A 21,241-nucleotide genomic window follows, 5' to 3' on the forward strand; every position below is an offset into this window, starting at 1 on the left:
AAGAAACTGCAATTCGCAAAATGGCGGAATACGTCCCGCCTTCTAAGTAAAAGAGCCAATCGTTGATTGATACAGTCATTGCGTCACTGCAGCTGCCTTAGAAGCTCAGTGACGCCCATAGAAACCTGAGACTGCACATGCGCATTGGCTCATCTAGCCTGAAAAATAAGCTTTTTTTTTTTTTTTTTTAACGCTATTTGAGCATAAGAAACTACATTTGTGGGGCAGTTCATGTCAGATTTCGTTACTGATTTGAAATGTTATTTAATTTTGAGCTTGCCACGCAGTTTATGAGATTTTAGGATTCCCCCATTCAAAATCGCCATCTGCTGGCTCGTGAAATTTACAACAGCCATATATAAGACATGTTTTAATCAACTGAAAATGTTCTTAAATTTTCATACTTTTAGCCGATGTTATTTCTTAATAATTATACTGCAGCTAAGCTATTGTATGAAAAAAAAAATGAACACTCAAAACCATCACCACCAAACCACACGGGGAAAAAACTCTTTATTGATAAATTAAACGTAACCTATCGCTCTGTTTGTTGTTAGGATGACTAAAAAGTTTAAAAATACATTTGATCTGCCTCAGCGGTTTAACAGCGCCCGTCAATGTCAAATTATATGAGATGGCCAATCAAATCAAAGAGGGCGGGGCTTTAGTGTTCAGTATCCGGGCGCGAACTTCAGCGAGTGTGAGGTAAAATGTAAGTAACGAAACTTTTAATATTTAACAGCTATTTTGCGATGTAAATGTTGAACGACCCACAGTAATATACAGTGATGCAAAGTATTCTACTTTGTTTTGTCATATTACGCTGTTTTAATTGAAACAGCCTTTATCAGTTACGTGATTTGCCTATTTTGTTTTCTTTATTCCTCTAAACACCTTTAGGACTATTACATGTGGCCCAGAGCTTTATTTAGTCCTACACATTTTGATTTTCAATACTTTTCACTTTAAAATATAGGTTGGAAAGTTTAATTGTGGTACAGTGTAAAATATAAGTTGTTTACTTTGAGCCTCAATACTCTACACCAATTATTCTTAATCCTTTCTAAATGTGTTGTCTTTTAATATGAATTAGATTGTATCCAATTCATTTAACTTGCACTGGAACTTTTTACCTTGACACCTTGCGACTCTGGTTCCCGAACATGATGAATTATGGGATACGCTTCTTTTTTTGGAGGCATTTTCAACATTTTATTTGAAAAAACACATACAAAAAGGGTCATATACAAGACAAGAAATTAAAAAAGAAAGAAAAATTTGGGTTAAGCTATGCAACTTTTTGCATCATCATTAGTAATAAATACAGTACAAAATCCACCAAAAGTGAATCTAAGATTTTCTTCTTTTTTTTTTCTTTTTTTTTACGCAATATACACTTATCTAGTTATCATACATTATAATCACCAAGCTATTGCTTAAATATTGTCAATACATATTTTTCTACTTGAGCTATAAAATATTCATGTCAGAAAACATTGCGCAGTAACAGCACACAGCAGTGTCTTGTACAAAGAGCCACTTCCCTTTCACTGGCAGGTTATTCAACTATTTTTTTTTTTCTTTTTTCTTTTTATGTCAGCAGCAGAAAAACATCAGAAATATTTATGGTAAAATATTTTAACATATGTATCCATTCTCATACGCATATTAAAACCTGAGAAAGACATGCATTACAGAGCTTGTGCTTTAGGATCTACGGTTCAGTCTGTTAGCGAAACATGACACTACTATTGCTTATGTCCAAAATCTGCTGGAGAGATGGATCAAATCAAGAGACTTTAAGGCTACACAGGCTAGAAACACAAATCATACAATATAAAGCCATTGTTTCTTTTTCGCGTATAGGAAACAATTTCTACAGGTGTAGAAAGTAACGAGTATTCCAGGTACTGGCAGGAAAAACAATTACTTCACTGGAAATAAGAGTTATCTGCCGTATCAATGTTTTACACTACTGCCATGTTGGCAGATTATTCAGGGGGATTGAAGCTAAATAACCTGACGTGGTAAAATCGTGAAATATGACAAACGTATACGGCAGCTACACCACAAGACGACCTGCATTCAGACATTTAAAGCCCCTTATATGAAGTACCGATCGAAAGGCAAACGAAAACTGCTACTAATGGAAAAAATTAAGCATCACTTTAAGTCTCGGATCAAAAATCAAAAGTTAAAGCCAGATGGGCACAAGACAAGCAGCTATAATCAATCACAGTAAGCGCTGAACTCACTCCTCACGACTGAAAACAGATTCACGGCGGCCTGGATCGCCAGCGACGCGACGAGCGGACGATGTTCGCAGGATGCCAGTGAGAGGGCAGCAAAGCTGAGAGTGCAAAAACAGGAGAGACATGCAAAACAAGTCCAGTTTGTCTACGAGCTCACAGCCGAACGACTCTTTGAAATCGCATTAATGGAATGTAACCAAAAAACTACAGCACCACATACTAGCACGTTTCAGCACGCCCTGCTGGGGTTTTTTAGCTTGTTTTGACACTTACTTAACCGCATGCAAAGCACTCCCATTAAAGTATAGCACAATGAGGTATTTATACACACGTTATGCTGACGTAAATAAATAAACCAATCGGTTACATTGCGATACTAGTTCGGAACTTAAATACGCACCCATAGTAGGTAAAGTTAGTCATAAATTATGATTGTTAAATACTTAAGGCATTTCGACGCACAATATCATGTGTAAACTATAAAACGCAGACGGACGATGAGAAAAGATCACTGACGCGCTACACGACGATGACTGAAAATGCTTCCAACTTCCTGGCTTCCGCTCCAAGCAGCTGAACGCTTGAATTCGGGAAAAGTTGCAAAAGCAAACGACGACATCTGAAATGCTACGGAAAAACAGTCACGTACATTGAAAGTGGTCAGTGAGGCAACAACTATCGTTACGCGAAGAAGAAACTGTGCTGTTAAAAAGTCTGCTCCCTTGTTTTTTTGTTATTTTTTTGGGATGGAGTGCACGATACGCAAGGAAACAGCTTACTGAGTGCAAATGCAAAAGCAGGGACCACACGACCTCATCAGAAAAAAGTGAGTGCATTTACAAAAATAACCACTAACTACATTAAGACGACAATAAATAACTTGTTTGTTTGTTGTTTTTTTTCCAGCATCGCAGCTACTTATGTTGAGAAGCTGTACCAGCCCCGCACACAGGTTGGCAACAGAAGAAATAAAACGAGAAAGAGTGATTTAGAAAAGTTATGTTTGGTTTCTATAAAACAAATGGCTTTACTCCCTTGTCATGTCTTCTAGAAATGGCAGCAAACAGGTTTCATGCACATTATGACTCTACAAGCGAGACCACGAGTCACAGAGCCAATGGAAACACAGAGTTATGCCGTTACTATTCGACGTGTGCTTGTGCTACAGGCATTAAGGTACATGTTTCACTCGTGGTGACTCTTCGAGAACACAGTGTCTTCAGGATTAGTAGAATGTCGCCTCGACCTCTCGTCGCGTTTCCCAGAAGAACCCCGGGCCTCTCGCTTCAACATGCATTTAGTGGATACGTTTCTAAGCGTTGGACAAAATGCGGACTGTCACAGTTCATATCAAGCCTGGCCTCACAATTACATACGGACGTCAAGCATCACCTCCGATAATTACAGACACGACGACGGAGCTTTTTTGAACACTTCTCTCATTCGCTGATGTGTTTTTTTTTTTCCACAAATGATTCGTTTAAAGTTCATGACCAACCACATGTGATATGCTGTAATGCTTCATCTGTGACCCACTGAGAACATTTGGTTGGTCTTCATCGGAGATCACCGTTCGTTCGCCTCCTAAACACACACACACATACAGAGCACCATCTTCATCCACAGACTCGTTCTTCTCCGTGTGCTCTCGGTTCCACTTCAGCGCACGTCGTCAGTTGGCTCAGAAGGCAAAGGTCAGAGGTGAGAGTGGTGATGGAGATGACACACATTTGGCAAAGTGCCCACGAGGGGACGAAGAAAGACAACAGGACTTTTCGCTAGTGCTACACGAGACATCAGCTATCGGGGGACAGCTGCGTCTCAATGTCTACCCTGCAGATGGGACACTTCTTATTGGTCGCCAGCCACTGGTCAACACAAGCCTGATGGAAGAGGTGCATGCAGGGTAATCTCCTGAGGAAAGAAAAACCGAAATGAAAGATTATCGCCACCATTTTCCCATTACTAGATGAAGGCAAGTGAGAGCGTCAACTACCTGACGTCCTCTCCGTCTTCAAGCATCGAGAGGCATATTGTGCATTTCTCATCTGTGTCGAGCTCCTCTTCATCCATGCCGATCTTCAGCTCTAGAGGTCTTCTCTATGGATCGCACGGTCAGTTATTAATCAAATCGAACTTACACTTAATAAATTACAGGTTCAACCAAGTATACAACGGTCGAATATTAAAAACGTATAAAAGGTCCAGTATTTTTTCTCCGTACCTTTTTATACTTATGAGGAAAGGTAAACCTCTCGATGGTGGTCTGCACAGCGCCTCTGTTCACATTGCCCAGTCTGTCCTCCAACTGCAGGAGCTCCTGCAATCAAAACCACATGGAAACATTACATGAGAGACGACGAGAGCATGTGTGATGAAGAACCTCAGCTGAGGTGTGTGACGGTACCTCGTAACTCTCCCGCACCGCAGATGCGTGACGAGATGGACTGAGGCCTTGAAGAGCCAGAAGGTGTAACTGAGGATATGGGTAATTTCTGATCTCATGGACAACCTGTGCGGGACAACACCATTCATTAACATACAACATCAATGAACAACTAGATTTTGACACTTTTAGAAGAGCATGTGAGAGATAAATTGAGAAAAATGTAACGCCAAGGTCATGGGTTCGATTCCCAGGGAATGCATGATCCGTGTGACATGACTTGTAGCCAAGTATGGTATCACATACTCAGAATTTGTGCGCTGTATTTCACCCATCTGCACACACACAGCAGTGAGTCCTGAACACACACACCTGTCTTGCTGCAGGGCACCTCAGTTTTGGGAAGAGAATCTCAGTTTTGGGAAGAGAACGCTTTTTATTCACTCCTGCCAGTACTGAGACTCAAACCCGTGACCTTCGGGTTACAAGTCCGACTCTCTAACCATTAGGCCACAAATGCATAAATGTAAGTGTGAGTGCAGTAGCTTCAAAAGCGCAGACTGACCACTTGTGCCGAGGTGGTGTTCCTGGGGAAGTGATGCAGTCGTGGAGAGGTCAGGTAATGCTGATAATGCTGAGTGAGGGGAGAGACATGGTACTGCGGCAGGCCTGGATCCACACTCAGATCCCTGAACACAAACACAGGACAGATGTCAGTTGATCAAAGCCAAACGGAGTACTGTCAAGTAACTGAATGCAGACCTACCAGTCTGTTCCTTCAGCAAGGTAGCGTGGCTGCTGCGGGACTGGCGGCGGCGGGGGAATGTGAAAGGATGGTGGGTATTCATACGGCGGCCGAAGCGTCTGTGGATGGGGAAGGGTTCTGTCTGGAGCATGTCTGCTGGGAAAAATCAGAACGAAAAGGTTTGAGCCTCAACCAAACCACAACAAAGATCTGGTATTAAAATAGGATTAGTTCATAGAGTGCAAGTTTCCTAATAATTTACTCACCCCCATGTCATCCAAGATGTTCATGTATTTCTTCAGTGGAAAAGAAATGAAGGTTTTTGAGGAAAACATTCCAGGATTTTTCTCCATATAGTGGACTTCACTGGGGTTCAACGGGTTGAAGGTCCAAATGTCAGTTTCAGTGCAGCTTCAAAGAGCTCTACATGATCCCAGACGAGGAATAAGAGTCTAATCTAGAGAAACCATTGAAATTCGTACTCTTTTTAACCACAAATGCTCGTCTTGCACTGCTCTGTGATGCTCCACGCATGACAGTAATCACGTTGGAAAGGTCACGCGTGACGTAGGCGGAAGTACCGCAGTAGGGCGAAATTTTCTTCTCCAACTTCAAAATTGTACAACATCGTTGTTTTACCTTTTTTTGTAAAGGCCGTTTGACTTAATCTTTGCACGTTCAGTTTGTAAACACTGGATCGGTACTTCCGCCTACGTCACGTGACCTTTCCAACGTGATTACGTAATGCGTGGAGCATCACAGAGCAGTGCAAGACCAGCATTTGTGGTTAAAAAGTATATAATTTTTTAAAAAAATTTTTAGAAAATGGCTGATGGTTTCTCTAGATATTTCTGGTTTCTTCAACCCGTTGAACCCCAGTGAAGTCCACTATATGGAGAAAAATCCTGGAATGTTTTCCTCAAAAACCTTCATTTCTGTTCCACTGAAGAAAGAAAGACATGAACATCTTGGATGACATGAGGGTAAGTAAATTATCAGCAAATTTTAATTCTAAAGTGAACTAATCCTTTAAAATATACCAGAAAAAGTAAAATACAGCTTTGATTGCTTGATTAGGTAACACAAAAATAACTCTTGAAGAATCCTTAACAATAAGACATGGTATGTATTAAAGCAGACACCTCAGGTGAATAGGGTAAAAATATAACTAAATCAAATATGCACTAATTTACATTAATGTCCAGAACATAAATCTGAACAAATACCAGGTTGTTTCATTTTGCTTACAGATTACAGTTAAATATTTTACAGAGGGAATTTTGGATTTCTCTTTTTATCACTTCATGAATCAAAAAATAGCCAGAAAACAAATACATTTTCACCATGTTTTTAGGAATAAAATGTTATATAAAATCAGTCAAATGACATATGAATAAACCCCTCAGTAAAAACCTTTAGAATATAGTTAGGAACTGTAAAACTGTAAAGTTTGGTGTGTGTAAGTGCTGCTGAAGTGGAGAAAAAAACTCATTTTGAGAAAAGATGTAATTGAAATCTACAAATGCAAATAGATAAAGTGCCATAAAATAAACACCTAAATGTGTATTATGGATGTTTTCTTTCTGCTTTTCAAAATAACTTTCCCTCCCTCTTGCAGGGACATCTCTGTTGACGAGGGCGGGGCAACCTGTCACTGACATGAGATCCACCAATAGCAAACCACAACCATCCAATCAACCAATCGACTTTGCTTTCTCATTGAGTTTAAAACACACCTGGGCTGTGGAAGTATCCTCCTGTGCTGGGCCTCCAGGATCTGCTGCTGGATGAGGTATTGCTGGTGTAAAGCCTGAGGTAGGAAGGGCGGGGCCGGGATGTCCTGGAACGGTGGCGCTGGTATGTGGTTGAGAGGGGGATGCAACGCCGCAGCTGGCTGGTGCGCGGGGCCAAGGTGATGGCTCATTCCCGTCTGAGATTGTCCTGGATGGGGCATTGGGAAATCAACAGGGATCTGGGCCTGCGGGCCTACGTGGAAATGCCGGCAAGAGGTAGCATGACTGTGCTGATGCCTGTTAAAATGAGATCCTGCAAGAACAATGACATCACAGCAAATTACGAGTGGGATTAAACCGCTGCTGGAGGCTCGGCCTTCATCCTCTCCTGCATGAACTTCCAGAAGAAATTAATCGTCAGCAGTGGGGTGTGATGGGAAATGAAGAGTGAAGGTGAGTGAATTGTGTTCGAACAGCATGTTTGCATTAGTCTGTTAGCAGTGAATGTGGTTTGGTTTGGGTCGCTGTGTTCATACAGTCAGTGTTTGGGATTGTAAATCGAATTTACTGTGACAGACAGTATGAACAGGTAAGTGAAGTTTTGAAGCTTTAACTATTTCATGAGTAAACCATATTGACAAATGAGTAAATATCAAGACTTGCAACTTTAGTTCAACCTCATCAGTTTGTTGTTAAAACATTTTGTCTAGTTTAGATTTTTGTTTTGTTTTTCCTCTACCCAAAAATGTTGTCACTCTATAACAGGGGTCGCAACCTCATGGCACGTGGAAGGATAATCACTGAAGCAATGATTTGTGGGATCTGCATGCTAGTGTGGGTTAAAAATTAATAGTACCTAACTTAATAAAACAGGCTGTGTTATTGCGAGGAATAATTACCTCAAAATGTACGTCCATATGCAAGTTTGAGGGACTTTATTTAAATGAGCTATCTTTAAATCTTTAGCTATCGTCACGTGCCAGTGATTAACCCTCTGCGTGACATAGGTTGCCCAACCCTGCTCATCGTTCTCTAGTCCTGTGGCCGGTTGCATATGTCAAGACTGTGTCTTAAGAACTAGTCTGACCAACTACCAGTTAGCCAATGGGTAATCAATCAGTCCTACTTTCCAATGTACCTTTTTATGTAACTAACTTAAAAAAGTCAGGACCAGTCTTAAAGAAAACAATTTGATGACTAATTATTCTAAGCAGTTTATGCGTTCGGCCACTGAACTTTCTGGTAATCACATTCATTGTAGAATACGGTTGTTGTTCTTTCGGAACCAAACTGAGTGTGAATCGTCTATCACGCGTGAAACCAGATTTAATCAGTGCTGATTACATACACAGCACTAAAACAAATACTGACCACTAACCCTAAACTTAACCTTAGTGTAGCGTTGGTAGAACATCCAGATGAAGTTGTACATTTGTAAATAAAACAAGATTACTGCTGTACTTTAAAAAAAAATCAGGTTTAATTCAATGTGTTGCTTGTTTCCTTGTAATTGTGATATTTACTTAAAATTTCTGAATGAAAGTTGTCGCAAAGTAAATCCTACGCCAATTTTTTCCCAGTGTAGACAGCACTACTGTTTCTCATGATCAGATCCATCTATTATTTTTTTCTTGATTGAGTTAACCAATGAAATTAACCGGTTAGGAGAAATAATCAAGTGTATCATGCTCCAAACAGAATTGCCAACCATATTCTACAGACAGAAGTGTCTCCTCACCTCGTCCTCGTGAACGGTCTAGTTATTTAGTGAACGCTAAAAGCAGACGGAGCTCCTGGACAGCTGAAGGAATCCACAGCTGCTTTAAGTTCTCAGCCAAATGTCTGAGCATGCAGTAAACGTCTGGATTTAGATGTATTTTTATGCGAGCTGTTAGCCTGTCACGCATTATCAATGAAGGGCTTTGCGTTTTCTAATGACAGAACTTTGGATAAGTGTGTGGGAACCATTTTCCAAAGCAGTATCCATGAGCTGAAACATGGTCTCTTTTAAAACGAAATCTCAAAGGCAATGACATCTCTATGGACATGAAGTGATTTGGCCAAAGTAGGACGTCTTCCTGAATCAACATCTCTATTGGTACTGGAAAAACAATCAATTATCCCAAGCTCAAAATCACTGCGGGTTAAGAACGTTGTTGAAGCTCTTAAGTCTAAAATCTGATTGGTTGATGGGGATCTTAAGGAACGTGTTTACAGTGATTTATCCAAGATCAACATCTCTGTAGATGTAGATTAACCCTTCAACTTGGTCCATAGAGCAAAAATGACATCCGAAAATCGCAGGAACCCAAAAGGCTTTTGATGGTGCAAGAGGCAAGATATGCGGTTTGCATGCTTTAAAATGCTGGGTTAAAAACAACCCAAGTTGGGTTGAAAATGAACAAAGCCAGCGATTGGGTTAAATGTTTGCTCAACCTTCTGGGCAGTTTTATTTAACTCAATTATTGTTTAAAAGTTATTGTATTGCTTGCTTAAAATGAGCCCAAAGTATGTTGGAATGAGTAAATAATGAATAATATTTAAAACAATAAACATGTATTAAATTGCTTATTAATAAATGTTCACCTTTTGATTATTATTGTTGCCTCTAGTAATTATGTATCTGATTTTTCATTTCCAACCTATTTTGGGTTCATTTTAAGACAGCCATATAGTCATTTTTTTAACCAATAGTTGAGTTAAATAAAACTACCCAGCGTGTTGGGGAAACATTTAACCCAATGACTAGGTTTGTCCATTCTTAACCCAGCATTTTTTGAGTGTATGACTTTACGTCAATATTTAATCGATAGAGCAACAATTACACTAAATATAATCTCCTTTCCTGAAATGTCAGGACAAAAAAAAAGACAACTCATATTACAAAAGACTAACCATGCATTAAATAGGCTACATAGAAGTTAAATGCCCTTCATTCAGAAGTACAACAGTCTGAGATTTAATATTTCACTGGACTGGTGAATGCTTGAAACATGAGTTTGTTGTGTTGTGATGTAGGCATCTGCTGGCCACTTACAAGACAACAAGTGAATGGGTGAATGAATCAATGCACCATTTTATGGGTTAAAAATACCTCAATATTCATTATGAGAAGGAAAACTCCAAATTAACAAAATAGTTATAGTAGATGTGGACAACACTGAGAAACAGAAAAGCAGAATTACTCCACTCTACTTCAGAATGAAGGAATTAAACACATAAGCCCAAATCACCAGACGAAATCATGTATAATGTGCTCTTGATCACACAGAGAAATGGGACGTGCCCACCGCTCAGTGTGTTCGTGGGAGATTCAATAACGGAGATGAAATGTGTGGATATACCTGGACACACCACAGAGAAAGGGTCACGTTTACATTGCATCCGGATCATTTACTGTGAGAAGACTTGAAGGTGCAGCGTTACGTCCTTTTTTCGTGTTATTGGAAATGGATCTAATTTGTTCACCGTCGGGAATGCACACTGCACCTTCAAGTGCCTCGATGATGAGCGTAAATGACCACAGATCAACTCATTGAGGTCTCATGATGAAAAAAGCGAGGAAATCAGTCTATCGGTCACAGCAGAGGGAGGAGGTGGAGGGGGGAGACAATAAATGGAAATCAGCAAGAAGCACACTGGAGGTTAGGAAAAATACTATATTCTTTATTGAAAAATATTAGTATATGTGGATTTGTGTCATAATAATAAGTCCATGCAACAAATAAAACAACATTGACCAATAGCAAGGCCCACCATGCTCAGTACAGGGTTAACAGAACAAAAGCAACATCCAATGAGCAGATGCATCGGCTACAGCACATTACAGTACAGCAGGGTACATCTTTACTACAGAAAGATTACATTGGAGTCTATTCAATGTAGAATCAAAATAAAATGAATAATAATAATGTGATTCATGCATTTAAAAGTCTATTACCAGAACAAAAGGTAGAGAAACCACAACCAAACAATAGACATTTGCATTGCTCTAATAGAGGATCTCAGTAGCAGTGCAGGAAATCAACATCCCTGCCAAATGGATGGCATTTTGGACAATGTCAATTTGGACAATTTCGATGCAACGAGAGCCAATCGATTTCAATTGTTTTCTGCTTATCCTCTAAACATGATTGTGAATGATTGTGTAAAATCAGAAGGCGATGAATGAAGCACACGTTATGCAGGTGACTATGGAAGCTTGTTTCCGCCACGGAATAAAAAACACAAAAGGTCATTGCGACTTTTTATTGGACAGTTCTGACTTTTTCTCGCTATTGCAATTCGGCCATAACTTTTTTTAACCCATTAAGTGTCACCCCCATTTTTGACAATAGACATGAAAATGCACCATCCAAACTTAAATTATTATAATTTGGAGTACAAACCTTGTAAAAAAGCAAAAATGTAAAAAAAATTAAAGTATGAAAAAGTTATGGAAGTTTAAATTTACTGTAAATCAAATGTACGAAACTAAACTTATTTTATATAAAATTTCAATTCAATCAAATATATTTTACTCTAAAATAGCCATATGCCTAACCAAGCTGTGTTCCAAATTTGATGTTGATATCACAAAAATTGAAGTTTCTGTAGCCCAATTCCGCACTGTACCAAAAATAGCCACCGGGTGTCACCGACATTTTCCCTTTAATAAATCGACCTTTCTGACAATGTTTTGTTAAAATTTTAACTGAAAATATTGTAATATGAAACCTGACACCACCCACTAGGGGAGGAGCTCGCTTAAAGAAATTAAAGTACCGTTTCCATGATAACGCAAATTCTGATTTCACAAACACAAGCTGAATCTTGAGTTCGCAAGCTTTCGAATGATACCTAATTTGTGATGATTACTAAAATATGTGATATGAAAAAAAAGGCAATAAACAAAAATAGTGTTGAGCGTCGCACCGGTGGGCCGGTGACACTAAAGGGGTTAAATCAAATGTATGATACTTAAAATATAAATTTTATCTAAAATACAAATGTTATTAAATATATTTTACTCTAAAATTGCTATCAAATGAAAGCCATATGTCTAACCAAGTTGTGTTCCGAATTTGAAGTTGATATCACAAAAATTGAAGTTCCTGTGAGATTTTTTATGCGCTGTACCAAAAATAGCCACCGGGTGTCAGCGACATTCTATTGAATTTTTTTTTTTATGCATTCTCCTGCTACGAATTGACCTTTCTGACTATATGCATTGAAAATAAATATTGTAATATGAAACCTGACACCACCCACTAGGGGAGGAGCTTGCTAAAAGAAATTAAAGTACCATTTCCATGGTAACGCAACATCCGATTTCAAAACAGTTTTCACAAGCTGAATCTCGAGTTGAAACAATACCTAACTTGTGATGATTACTAAAATATGTGAAATGAAGAAAAAAAAAAGGCAATACATAAAAATAGTGCCGAGCATCGCACCGGTGACACTTAAGAGGTTAAAAAAAAGTCAGCATTGCGAGATATAAAGCGCAATTACCCTTTTTATTTTTTCCTTCCGTGGCGGAAACAAGCTTCCATAGGTGACGGCTATAGGTGTGTGGGTTTGGTGATCATCCAAGCACAAAATGCATCCATTTTACAGGAATTTACATACATGTTGACTATCAAAGCTGGATGGGACATACATGAGTCACTCTTCTAGAGCTACTGATGTGGGTTAAACTACAGCACTTGACATACAGACAGTAGTTTACGCTCTAAATGTGTTAGCTCTGGTTTTAGTGTGTTTGTTCTCAGGAAGGGAGCAGATCTGAGATGTTTGTCGTCTTCTGATGGAAATAGGAAATGAGGAGGGATCAGAACACAGATGATCATTAAAACACAATGATCTGATAATGCAGAATGTAGATTCAGCCTCCATAGACTATGAGACAGGAGATAAGAACAGAAATAAAGCACATGAAATCAAACTATGAGACAGAAGATCAGAAACAGAAATCAAAAAAGCTTCATGAAATCAGTGATGGAGGTAAAGTTAGCAGCTCATCTCAACACAAGTTTCGTGGTTTTCCTCAGACAATCAGCACATCAGTGTAAATGATTAAGTTAATGAGGTGTAGCTGTTAATTGATCAAAAATAATCGACTGTTTCAAACAAATCGGCTTTTTTCTGATGAAATGCAGATGTTGTCATTCTGAGGCTTCAACACAAACTCGCGTTATACACTTACTTATTTAATTAAATGAGCATTAAATAACTCTAGTAAATTATTGAAGTGATTTTATTTGTTGTCCGTTAAGCTCAGGCCTGAATTAGCATCGTTAGCTTTCTGAGGTAAAAACCAAACCTCACAAATAAACCTCTACAAATACATACAGCGCTCAAGTACACGATAAAACGAATCGAAAATCTATCAAATATACCGAATATCCCTCATATAGGCCAATCAACTGATTTTAAATATATTTTAAAGTGAAATCTGAAGCGGGAAGCGTCCTTCAGTCAGCTAGCTAACAGATTACCTCAGATCCGAATCAAACCTCACTGATTCGCTAAATAAATAACGTTACCAAATCACCTGTTTTTTAATGAATATCCCCTCAGTATGGACCTACAGCAGCATATAGATCAGTCATGGGGTTTAATAATCATGCATTAAACAAGCAAAAGGCCTTAGATGTGATCTGATCGTGAAATAATGTGTTATAAATACCTCTATTTCTCACTGAGCCAAAGACAGGAAGAACCAAATATCCGACATGAACTAACACCATCCTTCAGATCTTCTGTTTGATGAATACAGAGTGTAAACGGATGAATAAATAATGTACATTCAGCGGGATCATATACAGTCAGTCACCGCGAGGACAAAGAAGAGTGGCGGCGGTGTTCGATTCGCCAACAAGTCGTTCTATTGAATCGGTTCTTCTGAATGATTCGATCGAACCGATCCACAAAGCATTTGTATCTCTCAAACGAATCCGCGAATCGCGTTGGATTGGAATGAATCGGATTGTTCAAAGCTTGAAAGCAGCAGATTGCTGTTGGAGCGATGACATTATCTGACCACTAGAGGCGCCACTGTCATCAGTACAGTAGGTGTATTTACATGCACTAATGTTCGCCAGTATGAATGAATCCAATCCATAGTTCTGTTAAATACAAACCCTAAACATTGCAATCCAGTTCGCATGTGCATTACATGATTTTCACACAAAACTTATTTGGCTGCTTGTAAATGTGAGGACAAAATGATTAGGATGATTAGTTGTCAATAACTACACCACAGTTGGTCTAACTGAGCTTTAATTGCAAAAAATCTTTTACAGTACTCCTGTAGCATGTTTCATTGGTTCTCAATAGCATGGTCGCCAATGAATTAGAACAGCAAAAAGTTACAAATAGCGCTATTAAACAAAAAAGGCAAAAATTGTTATACAAGTGCTTCGATATTTACAGCTTGTGGTCTTACCATTTGCATTAAAAACAATAAAAATGAATAAAATATATACACACACAATTAATTGAATTCAATGCAATAGACACTTTGGTTATTCATATTTGGCCCATGCATGCTTTACTTTTTCTTATGACAATTTGACAAAAAATCGTTCACACCAAGGACGTTAACTATAAAGATATAGTTTTAAAAATCATTAAATAGTGAGCCCACACCACAACTATAACGATAATGACGCAGAGGAACAATATCGAGTAGTCAATTGCTACTCAAAACTAGCCCAGTCGCGTTTCAGGGGGGGTCCCCTGTAAAAATCGCAATCCGGGGGTTAAAATCTGCATTTTTGGTGGGGTTCCCCTGGTAAAATTTGCATTCCCGGGGTTAAATATCATGTTATTTGAGGTTGCTTCAAAAAAAAAAACCCGCGGCAACAGTGTAAAAGTAGCCAGTCAAGCAAACACACTCTGTAGAGCAGTTTGTCCGTTTAGGGCTACTGTAGAAACATGGCGGTGCAAAATGGCGATTTCGATGTTAGGGGACCCGCAGTGTATGTAGATAGAAATGGCTCATTCTAAGGTAATAAAAACATAACAGTTCATTATGTAAGGTCTTTATACACCACTGAAAACATAGTTATGGATATTATATTGCATTTCTGTCAATAGATCCTCCTAAAATTTACACATTGCACCTTTAAAGCAACTGATGACAAAACTGCAGCGAACGCTAATATAGTTATCGTTATAGTTATCATTCTTGGTGTGAACGGGCCTTTAAATAAAGCACACAAATCAAGTGTCCTACAGTCAAGTGTATAATGTAAAACTGTCGTAGCAGTCTTCATTTCACATCTGAGGAAATATAACACTGTTGCATATGTTGGTTACTTCGCTACTATTATCAGATTGAAATGTTGGATTGTTTGGAGCGTTTTATGGATAGAGATGCAAAGGCTCAGTTTTAAGGAGGTTGAAAGAGCGTGTCATTGCGTTGCAGCAAAAGTTTGACATTTTCTTAACTTTTAGTGGCATGACAGGAGTGATTTGTTCATGTTATGTCGTACCGTTCCCAATGATATTCGCAGCACTTTCTGACGCCGCATAAACTGACCGTAGGAACCTGTAGTTGTACGTACACTTAAAAATAAAGCTTCTTTATTGGTATTGATGGTTCCATGAAGAACCTTTAACATCCACAGAACCTTTCCATTGCACTAAAGGCTCTTTACAGTGAAAAAGATCTTTAGATTCTTAAAATGTTCTTCACATTATGAAAAAGTGGTTCTTGGAAGAACTGTTCACCGAATAGGTTCTTTGGGGAACCAAAAATGGTTCTTCTATTCGAAACCCCCCACTTCTATTTATTGTACAGTGTGCTTAATGTCTCCACTGTTGGTTCCTGCATTCAAACTCAACTTTTTTGCCTGTGAATCTGTTTCTGTGAAATGTTTTTGCATATGTTGTGGAAAAGATTTGCATGTTAGAATGTAAAACCTGCTGCGACTCCGTCCGTGTACAGCAGGTTTTGTCTCACTGTGTGCTGCCGTAGTTATTTGGCGAATCTGACGTGTCCTGAAGGCTCGTGTGGGAGATCTCCTCATCTTTATTTGAGGCGCACTTCGCGTTGAAGAGATCCGACACAAAGAACACCTGCATGTGAACGTAGAATATGATTAACTTGCGCGTCTGTGCTGGTTATATATTAAAGGCCTTACAGCCGCCATACGGCACACGTTCGTAAAATCACTTACAGTGAACAGTGCCACGATAGCTCCCTGTATGAGTCCGGTGAGAACGTCACTCCAGTGGTGTTTGTAATCAGAGACGCGGGACAGACCCACATACAGAGAAGCAGCGATAAACGAGAACTGGAGAGTCGGCCGCACCAGTCGTGCCCATCGTGCCCTCATTCTAGACTGGAGATACAGCTTTAAAGAGGGAATATATTAGCATAAATATACATTAATATACACATATATATAATAAAAGTCACATAAGGCAAGACAAAAAGCATTTCACCATGTTTTTAGGAGTAAAATGTTGTATAAATCAGGTGAATGATATATGAACAAGCCTTCAGAATATAGAAATGTGTGTAAAGCTGCTGAAGTAATTTCTGACTCAAAACAACGGTTTGTCTCACCTTAAATTTGATGAAACAGATGAAATATTGTCACTTACAGCGAGGAACAGCATACAGTACATGGAGAACGAAGAGTGACCAGAATAAAAGGAAAGCCTGTCAGTAGAAGATTGTACATCATTATTAGTTAATCGTGTTATTTTATAAATCAAACAATGCACTCGATAAAACAAATAAAAGGGTTCAAATGAATTTTGCTTTATGAATGTGAGAGTTCAATCAATGCACCTCAACATCAAAACTAGATAAAAAAGTTCATCAAGACAAACTTTGATGTTGGCTTGAGAAAACCTGACCAGAAAGTCTGAAGAAGCTTTTAAAGTTTGAAGGCAGTTCAGTCTATCAGAAAACATAGAGATAGATAGATACATAGATGGATAAATGGACAGATAAATAGATTAAATATATTAGATTAGAATCTAAATAGATTAGAAAGAAAAATAGTATTAACACATTGTGAGCGTGTTTAGCATGCTGCTAGCATGATTTAGCACATTGCTAGCATGCTTCTACCATGAATTAGCACATCGCTAGTGTGATTTAACATGTTGGTAACATGTTTTATCACATTGCTAGCATGAATTAGATTTTTTTTATCATGTTGCTTACATGAAATATCACATTGCTTGTATATTTTTTCACATTGCTAGCATGAATTAACATGTTTTAACACATTGCTAACATGTTTTAGCATGTTTCTAGCATTATTTAACACGTTGTTAGCATGTCCTAGGTTAGCTAGTCATTGCGATAGATAGATGGACAGATAGAACAATAAATAGTTGTTGCTAACATGTTTTAACACATTGCTAGCGTATTTTAGCATGCTGCTAGCATGATTTAGCACAATGTTAGCATTTTTCTACCATAAATTAACACATTGCTGGTGTGATTTAACATTTAGAGAGAATGTTTTAACACATTGCTAGCATGAATTAACATTTTGCTAACAGGAATTACCATGTTGCTAGCATGAATTATCATGTTTTATTATGTTGCTAGCATGAATTAGCATTTTGTTTATCATGTTAACATGAAATATCACATTGCATATTTTATCACATTGCTAACATGAATTAACATGTTTTATTATGTTACTAGCATGAACCAGCATGTTGCTAACATGTTTTAGCATGTTGTTAGCATGAATTAACATGTTTTATCACATTGTTGGCATGAATTAGCATGTTGCTAGAACGATTTAGCATTTTGCTAACATGTTTTAACTTTCCTAACATTAATTAACATGTTTTAACACATTGCTAACATGTTTTAGCATGTTTCTAGCATGACATCACATTGTTAGCATGTCCTAGGCTAGCTAATCATTGCGATAGAGAGAGAGATAGATAGATAGAAAGCAGATCAAAGGCGTAGTTTGTGTGTCAGCTGAAAGTTGAGTTTGTATTGACTCATTTGAACATTCCATCAGTGTAAGTCTGTGGGATTTTTTTTCTGTGGGAGTTTTGATCATTTTAAGGAAAACTGCTCCGATCAGTTAGAAAAGATATAACGTGAGTCAGACAGTCTGAAGGTCTGAGCTGAGTCTGGTGGTTCTCAGATGAGATAGAGTCAGAACTGTTACTCTCAGAAGAAGAAGAATAATTTTAAATAGCGTTTCAGTACTCTTTCTCAAGCCAACATAAAGAAATGATTGGCAGTGTTTCGCTCACCGGCCCTCATTGGTGTGAGTTGGATCTCCAGTGCAGGTGAAGTTCTCAATATAACCTGATTTACAGTCAATGAGGCTCCAGTGCGGTTTGCAGACGGTCAGGAAGTGTGGCCGCAGCCGGCCGATGGTGTATTTGGCGATGTCGGTCAGCGACTGGCTCAGCGCCGCTCCGAACACAAACGATCCCACGGCCTTGTACACACACACTATATATTCATAACTGAAAGAAGCTCTGGACCTCAGATATATCGAAAAACACTCGCCGAAGATGATCTGTGGTGAAGAGAACAAATGTCAACGTACGGAAGCTTATTTCCAACAAAAACTTTATATCTCACAATTCAGACTTTATAACAATTCTTGAAAAAAGCGCCATACTTCTGAGATATAAACTCACAGTTGCAAGGAGAAAAAATCTGAATTGTGAGATAAAAAGTCCCAATTTCCTTTTTTATTCCATGGCGAGCCTCCATACAAATGACTGTAACTGAGCGTGTTCATTTTTATTGTATGAAGTTCAATTGTAGTGGCAAATGAAGCAATACTGGATAAGAAAGCTACTGAACGCTTACCAGCAGCAGAGCGAATGGAATCATTATTCCCATCAGTAACTGGTAAGATATGGTGTCTTGTTTGAAAGGGTACTTGATGGTGTCGTCGCTGCAAAAGAAGCCTCTTTTGAATGGCGTGTGCTGAATATTCAATACCGCAAACGGAAGTCCAGCTAAAAGAAATGGCAGAGAAACAAAGAAATGGAAAAGAAATTCCTGAAACATGTCAAAGAGGAAATACAGAATAACCAAAGTAATTAAATGGCCCTTCATTGGTGATTTTATTTTTTGGTAGACATGATGTTGGTAGTAGTATATAATTAGAGAGGAATAGAGAAAAACATTCACCATTATGCTTAAATAACTTCGCATTATTGAAGTCAACAGTTCAACAATAGAGGTTAAACAAAGGCTCACCAGACAAATCTCATTATTCTGGCATTCGTATACATCCAATTCCTCACTGTGGCCGTTAACTTTAATGAGGAATCACAGTCTTTCCATTGAGGAATTTCCTCACGCACAAACATTCTGAGCATTTCTATTCAAGATCTAATTATGTATATAACATTCAGCTAATAGTGAAGCTGAAACTACACTCTAAAAAATGCTGGGTTAAAAACAACCCAAGTTGGGTTAAATATGGACAAATCCAGTGATTGGGTTGTTTTAACCCAGCGGTTGGATTAAATGTTTGATCAGTGTGCTGGGCAGTTTTATTTAACCCAACTATTGATTAAAAATTACTATATGGCTGGATTATAATCCATTCGCTGGGTTAAAACAACTCAACCGCTGGGTTAAAACATCCCAATCGCTGGGTTAAAACATCCCAATCGCTTGGTTAAAACAACCCATTCGCTGGGTTAAAACATCCCATTCGCTGGGTTAAAACATCCCAATCGCTGGGTTAAAACATCCCAATCGCTGGGTTAAAACATCCCAATCGCTGGGTTAAAACATCCCATTCGCTGGGTTAAAACATCCCAATCGCTGGGTTAAAACATCCCAATCGCTGGGTTAAAACAACCCATTCGCTGGGTTAAAACATCCCAATCGCTGGGTTAAAACAACCCATTCGCTGGGTTAAAACATCCCAATCGCTGGGTTTTGTCCATATTTAACCCAACTTGGGTTATTTTTAACCCAGCATTTTTTAGAGCGCATGCTACCAAAAATATGTTGTAAAATATTTTGCTAATGTTCCTATTAAGTTATGAAAATGTTATTTCTGAATGTTTTCTGAACGTTCAAAACGTCCAATTGTTTAGATGCTGCAAAACATTTTTTTCTTGGTTATGCGAACATCCCATTTTCTCATTCTTCAAACATTATGGGAACGTCCAACCAAAACATTTCAGACAAAAACTCTCCATAAACGATGTAATGTTCTTGTTCTAACATTTTGAGAACATTAATAAAGACATTAAGAATGTTTGTTCAGAATCTTGCCAGAACGTTAGCTAAAGTTTTACTAAACATCTATGAATGTGTGAATTTATCTGTGAGCACTTGCTCTTATCTCTCCTCATAAAAGAGCTGTATCTCTGTACAAGCTCGTACTTCTGTGCTTTTCTGAGTATAATAGTGCAGCTTTGTATTGCATCACGCTTGAAACTGTTAGTGTATGTGCGGAGTGACGTATGAATGTATTGAGTATGAACATGTTGAATATGGATGTGAAGGTTTTTAACACCTCATTAATATTCAGTGCGCGGAGCTGCGAGTTCCTGGACAGTGAAACATTATCACATTCATATCAGATCTATCAGTACATTCAATAACGCGGTCAAATCAACAAACTCCGCTAGTAAGGCAGGTTAAACACACAAACACACAGAGGCCAGCCGTGCGAGAGTCTGAGTGAATGAACTCTTACCGAGCAGCAGACAGCTGACGTCCACACAAATACTCAAGAGTCCTTTAGTCTCGAACATTCTCAGATCCTCAAAAACACTTCTGCTCGAGTCTTTGGAGAGCTTACAGCTGAACATTTATTTACATCAGATAAAACAATGAAAGATGTGCGAAGCTATTGAACTTGTTAACAGGAACACATGAGTTAAGCTGCGGATAATCTGATCATCGAGCGAAAAAAACAGTTTTTCCGGAGTTTTTCCGTCCTTATCGTTATTAACGAGCGTCAATCAGTGAGTTTTATGGCAGTGGTCCGATGAATGTCGCCGTTACATCTCCGGTTACTTCATATCGCATGATGGTGAGGTCAATCCTTCCATTTGTCAATCATCTACAAGCTCCGCCCACCGTTTCCTCTTCCTCAGCAGCTTAAAAGAGCAGATTCTGCATTCTCATTCACTTTTCAAGTTAAATAGGCAAAGGTCA

General features: G+C 38.6%; 2 protein-coding genes across 5 annotated transcripts; both read right to left on the bottom strand.

Annotated features, from left to right (window-relative positions):
• Positions 1 to 1,184: 1,184 nt before the first annotated feature.
• On the bottom strand, positions 1,185 to 13,935 carry rnf165b (ring finger protein 165b). Of its 2 annotated transcripts, none has more exons than XM_051902934.1 (8): positions 13,787 to 13,935; positions 7,120 to 7,429; positions 5,405 to 5,536; positions 5,204 to 5,327; positions 4,660 to 4,764; positions 4,477 to 4,572; positions 4,249 to 4,352; positions 1,185 to 4,166 (listed from the first exon to the last, which is right to left on the bottom strand). In XM_051902934.1, exons 1-8 carry the CDS (start codon positions 13,845 to 13,847, stop codon positions 4,049 to 4,051), a joined length of 1,050 nt encoding a protein of 349 aa, XP_051758894.1. In that variant the 5' UTR covers positions 13,848 to 13,935; the 3' UTR covers positions 1,185 to 4,048. The 2 variants fall into 2 exon arrangements, with proteins under 2 accessions (XP_051758894.1, XP_051758893.1); XM_051902933.1 differs by having other exon boundaries at positions 5,405 to 5,539.
• On the bottom strand, positions 10,762 to 21,095 carry LOC127517388 (phospholipid phosphatase 1). Of its 3 annotated transcripts, XM_051902936.1 has the most exons (8): positions 20,778 to 21,095; positions 18,920 to 19,071; positions 18,349 to 18,620; positions 16,714 to 16,771; positions 16,284 to 16,460; positions 13,787 to 16,182; positions 13,652 to 13,684; positions 10,762 to 12,996 (listed from the first exon to the last, which is right to left on the bottom strand). In XM_051902936.1, exons 1-6 carry the CDS (start codon positions 20,890 to 20,892, stop codon positions 16,063 to 16,065), a joined length of 894 nt encoding a protein of 297 aa, XP_051758896.1. In that variant the 5' UTR covers positions 20,893 to 21,095; the 3' UTR covers positions 10,762 to 12,996; positions 13,652 to 13,684; positions 13,787 to 16,062. The 3 variants fall into 3 exon arrangements, with proteins under 3 accessions (XP_051758896.1, XP_051758897.1, XP_051758895.1); XM_051902937.1 differs by lacking the exon at positions 13,652 to 13,684 and having other exon boundaries at positions 10,762 to 12,901; XM_051902935.1 differs by lacking the exon at positions 13,652 to 13,684.
• Between the last annotated feature and the right edge of the window lie 146 nt (positions 21,096 to 21,241).

The sequence above is a fragment of the Ctenopharyngodon idella genome, chromosome 8 (genome assembly GCF_019924925.1).
Source record: "Ctenopharyngodon idella isolate HZGC_01 chromosome 8, HZGC01, whole genome shotgun sequence".
NCBI classification, from domain to species: Eukaryota; Metazoa; Chordata; class Actinopteri; order Cypriniformes; family Xenocyprididae; genus Ctenopharyngodon; species Ctenopharyngodon idella.